Source organism: Cebidichthys violaceus, unplaced genomic scaffold, assembly GCF_023349555.1.
Source record: "Cebidichthys violaceus isolate CVI_PGR_0920_01 unplaced genomic scaffold, fCebVio1.0.p SCAF_64, whole genome shotgun sequence".
In the NCBI taxonomy this organism is placed as follows: Eukaryota; Metazoa; Chordata; class Actinopteri; order Perciformes; family Stichaeidae; genus Cebidichthys; species Cebidichthys violaceus.
The window spans coordinates 614,779-620,000 of record NW_027176861.1 but is presented as its reverse complement, the minus strand read 5'-3'; the positions used below and the strand labels follow the sequence as shown (position 1 = coordinate 620,000).

Sequence of the window (5,222 nt, the reverse complement as noted above, 5' to 3'; positions counted from 1 at the left end):
CTACAAACTGGTCAGTACTGGTGATAAAGTAACAAACAGAACTACAAACGGGTCAGTACTGGTGATAAAGTAACAAACAGAACTACAAACGGGTCAGTACTGGTGATAAAGTGACAAACGGGACTACAAACTGGTCAGTACTGGTGATAAAGTAACAAACAGAACTACAAACTGGTCAGTACTGGTGATAAAGTAACAAACAGAACTACAAACGGGTCAGTACTGGTGATAAAGTAACAAACAGAACTACAAACGGGTCAGTACTGGTGATAAAGTAACAAACAGAACTACAAACGGGTCAGTACTGGTGATAAAGTGACAAACGGGACTACAAACGGGTCAGTACTGGTGATAAAGTGACAAACGGGACTACAAACGGGTCAGTACTGGTGATAAAGTAACAAACAGAACTACAAACGGGTCAGTACTGGTGATAAAGTAACAAACAGAACTACAAACGGGTCAGTACTGGTGATAAAGTGACAAACGGGACTACAAACGGGTCAGTACTGGTGATAAAGTGACAAACAGAACTACAAACGGGCCAGTACTGGTGATAAAGTAACAAACAGAACTACAAACGGGTCAGTACTGGTGATAAAGTAACAAACAGAACTACAAACGGGTCAGTACTGGTGATAAAGTAACAAACAGAACTACAAACGGATCAGTACTGGTGATAAAGTGACAAACGGGACTACAAACGGGTCAGTACTGGTGATAAAGTGACAAACGGGACTACAAACGGGTCAGTACTGGTGATAAAGTAACAAACAGAACTACAAACGGGTCAGTACTGGTGATAAAGTAACAAACAGAACTACAAACGGATCAGTACTGGTGATAAAGTGACAAACGGGACTACAAACGGGTCAGTACTGGTGATAAAGTAACAAACAGAACTACAAACGGATCAGTACTGGTGATAAAGTAACAAACAGAACTACAAACGGATCAGTACTGGTGATAAAGTGACAAACGGGACTACAAACGGGTCAGTACTGGTGATAAAGTGACAAACGGGACTACAAACGGGTCAGTACTGGTGATAAAGTAACAAACGGGACTACAAACGGGTCAGTACTGGTGATAAAGTAACAAACAGAACTACAAACGGGCCAGTACTGGTGATAAAGTGACAAACGGGACTACAAACGGATCAGTACTGGTGATAAAGTAACAAACAGAACTACAAACGGGTCAGTACTGGTGATAAAGTGACAAACGGGACTACAAACGGGTCAGTACTGGTGATAAAGTAACAAACGGGACTACAAACGGGTGGTAACTACTGTAACCAATAGGAGTTCAGTATTGCAGTTGTAAATCATACATCAACATGTTGTAATACAAACAAAGGACCAGATCGCCACCTGCTGGATTATCGGTGTTGTTACTACAGTGAAGTCTGAGAGAACTTTATGAATGTTCCTCCTCCAGGAAAACGGGACCGTCGTCGGGTTTCCCAACGCGACGCCGTATGAAGGAAGCATCCTGGAGGCCGACTGTGACATCCTGATCCCAGCGGCCAGCGAGAAGCAGCTGACCAAGAGCAACGCACACAAGATCAAGGCCAAGGTAACACACTCACCATCAATACCCGTTTTCCCAGCATGCATCAGTACACTGACCTGGTGTCTGTGGTCCTTTCAGATCGTCGCTGAGGGGGCGAACGGTCCGACCACGCCCGAAGCCGACCGCATCTTCCTGGAGAGGAACATCATGGTGATCCCGGTCAGTGAGCTCTTAGTTCTTAGTTCTTCATCAGTGGACTTCAGCCTTGTTCTGTTGTTAAGATGGAACACAGTTTTTATTATGTTCTGGTTCCTCCTCTTGGTTCCTCTCCTCACCTTGTTCCCTCTTCTTGTTTCCTTGTTTCTTCCCCTCTCATCATCTCCTCTCCTTTTTTCCTGTTCTTTCCTCTCGTATCCTCCCCTCTCTTTGTCACCATGTTCCCTCTCCTTGTCCCCTCTCCCTGCGTCCTTTTCTCCTCTCCTCATTTCCTCTCCTTGTTCTTTCCTCTTGTATCTTCTCCCCTCCCTGTTTCCTTGTTTTCTCCTTGTTTCATCTCCTCCCTCCTCTCCTTGTTCCATGTTTTCTCCTGTGTCCTTGTCCCCTCTCCCTGTGTCCTTGTCTCCTCTGTCCTCTGACAGGACATGTACCTGAATGCCGGCGGTGTGACGGTGTCGTACTTTGAGTGGTTGAAGAATCTGAACCACGTCAGTTACGGTCGACTCACCTTCAAATACGAGAGAGACTCAAACTACCACCTGCTGAGTGAGTGAGCTCGGAGACCATTGATTGATCGTCACAGAGAGGATGATGTTGTTCCTCCTCTTCATCATCCCTCTCCCTCTCCCTCTCCCTCTCCAGTGTCGGTTCAGGAGAGTCTAGAGAGGAAGTTTGGTAAACATGGCGGAGCCATCCCCATCGTCCCCACCTCTGAGTTCCAGGCCAGGGTCGCTGTGAGTACTCACTAGTACTTCTACTGCTACTATGAGTACTCACTAGTACTTCTACTGCTACTATGAGTACTCACTAGTACTTCTACTGCTACTATGAGTACTCACTAGTTCTTCTACTGCTACTACGTCTGCTGCTGCTACTACTACGATTACTGCTACTACTACTATCACTACTACTACTACTGCAACTATCACTACTAGTACTTCTACACTACTACTACTACCACCACTACTACTACCGCTACTACTATCACTACTACTACTGCTGCTACCACTACTGCTACTTCTACTATTACTACTACCACCACCTGGTGTTCTTCTTCTGTGGTGTTGTAAACATGTGTTTTGGTTTCAGGGAGCGTCTGAGAAGGACATCGTTCACTCAGGTCTAGCCTTCACCATGGAGCGCTCTGCTAGGGTAACACACACACACACACACACACACACACACACACACACACACACACACACACACTTCTTTTACATTAATGTGTTCATTAAAAACTTCTCGTCTGAAACTTTATTTAAAAGTCAGACCTGAAACATTTCTGAATCTCCTTGTCTCCTACTCTACATCCTTCCTCTCGTTGTCTCCTCCCTCCTTGTCTCCTCTCTCCTCCCTCTCATGCAGCAAATCATGAGAACAGCCAACAAGTACAACCTTGGTCTTGACTTGAGGACGGCGGCGTACGTCAACGCCATCGAGAAGGTGTTCCAGGTTTACAACGAGGCCGGCCTCATCTTCACATAGAGCCTGTCTGTCTCTCTGTCTGTCTGTCTCTCTGTCTGTCTCTCTGTCTGTGTCTCTCTGTCTGTCTCTCTGTCTGTCTGTCTGTCTCACCTCTTCAACACAAAGTCCAGCGTTTACACTTTTTTGAATGAGTCTCTGTGTTTAGTTGTGTTCATTCCTTCTTCATCACGTCTGTTTATCCTCCTCTCCCTCCTCCTCCTCTTTCTCTTCCTCTCCTCCTTCCTCTTCCTCCTCTTCTTCTCCTCATGACAACTTCAAACCAACAGAATCTTCATGTTTCACAGCTTTCTGAGTGTTCTTCTTATTGTGCTGCTTTATATATATCTATATATATATCTATATCTATATCTATATCTGGAACATATCTAAACCTATAAGAGCCTTAAAGTGACAGTAGCTCACTAAGTGGACCGACGTGTGTGGACGCCCTCGCTACTGATTATTGATCGATTTAAACCTGAAGACATTGTTCCTTATTCATATTTCATTATTTTATTTTACGAGTTATAGAATCATTTTAGGGGCTTTATTTCGATGGTTGTCGGGGGGGGGGGGGACACTTTGTGTTTGTGTCTCAGGACTTGTGGAGTTTTATTAAAGGTCATTCATGTTTCTGTCTCTTTAAATTGAAAATGATCTTTTGATCTTTTGATGAGGTTGCTTCGATCCTTCGGTCTGCACTGCGTTCTCATCTTCTCTTCATGTTTAGCTTTAAGGAATAAAGAGATATAATCAAATGAATCCAAAGAAAAATAATTCATCTGCAGATTCATTATCAAGATGAATCATTTTAGGTCATAAATAGATTATTTTTCTTGGTCAAGTGAGAAAATGTTACATTAGATAAATCTATTTTTGAAATGACACGTATATTATTGGTGTTTTTTCTGCTTTACTACTTCCTGCGGTGACTTCATATTTTATATTTTATATTTTCATCTGATGTTGTTTACGTCACAGAGGAAACGTGCTCAGAGGCCGGCGGTTGATTCCCGGTTACTCTCTGAATGTGTTCGTCTGCTCTGATTAATACATGTTTTGGGAGTTTTCAGGCCTTTCTGTTCAAATGTTACGGCAACAATAAAAAGTAGAAAACAGTCCCATGTTGTGTTTTTATCATTGTTGATTAAAGGTGTGATACAGATGTTGATGTTGTCTTTAATCTCTTCTGTTGAGGTTAAAGAACTTTACTAAAGTCAATATTTATATTGAGATACTTCTATAAATAATCTTAATAATCTTAATGTTAGTCATGATTATGACTGAGTTTCAATGTTGAGATATAAAGTAATGATTTTGGATGTTATGTGAAATCTATATATAAATAAAAATCTATAAAATATTTGAGGTTTTAAAATTATGAGACGATACATTTTGACATATTGAGTAATCGTGAGTATATTTTTATCCTACGCATTATTTAATCCTTTAAAAACAATCTTTTCTTGGCGCCACTGAGCTTCTATATTATTCATACATTTATTAAAAATTATTTAAATTGCTTTGGTTGAATTTAATAACACATTCTCAGATATTAAATTCATTTGTGGTAATTAATAATTCACAATATTAACATATGTATCAATATCAGCATGTTTTTTTAAATTGTATCTTCAGTTGTTGATATTCTAATTTGCCTCATTTCATTTAGTAATATATTCTTAATGAATAATGAACGTCCTTAAAAGTGGGCGGGGCTCTGCTTCTGTTTCCAACCAATCAACGCGCTGTATTCACTCCGCGGTGCCGGAATTCCCCTCGCGCTCCGGGGCTTTCCACTCTGACTGACAGGCCGACGGTTACCGTGACAACACCACCGAGCTGCTTCCGGTTGGGAGAGCCATTTTCAAATTAAAAGCGCTTGTTTACTGAACTAGGGGTGACTTTAGAAAACAAAAGTTAATATTAGACAAAATAAATACTGTCAAATAAATTGTACTTATTTCTTACAGATATCAGAAGGTAATAAGTTAAAAAATAAGGTAAAAAACAAAGACAACGGATCT

The 5,222-nt window shown here is 41.4% G+C and overlaps 1 protein-coding gene across 2 annotated transcripts in view; it reads left to right on the top strand.

The window, feature by feature from the left end:
• The window catches only part of LOC137890292 (glutamate dehydrogenase 1, mitochondrial), a 14,756-nt gene extending 10,442 nt beyond the window's left edge, over positions 1 to 4,314 (top strand). For both annotated transcript variants that reach the window (XM_068734474.1, XM_068734475.1), the window contains exons 8-13: positions 1,441 to 1,578; positions 1,654 to 1,734; positions 2,154 to 2,277; positions 2,374 to 2,465; positions 2,821 to 2,883; positions 3,097 to 4,314. In XM_068734474.1, coding sequence (XP_068590575.1) covers positions 1,441 to 1,578; positions 1,654 to 1,734; positions 2,154 to 2,277; positions 2,374 to 2,465; positions 2,821 to 2,883; positions 3,097 to 3,216 — 618 coding nt within the window. In that variant the 3' untranslated portion in view covers positions 3,217 to 4,314. The remainder of the gene's footprint in view (positions 1 to 1,440; positions 1,579 to 1,653; positions 1,735 to 2,153; positions 2,278 to 2,373; positions 2,466 to 2,820; positions 2,884 to 3,096) is intronic.
• The last annotated feature ends 908 nt before the right edge of the window (positions 4,315 to 5,222 follow it).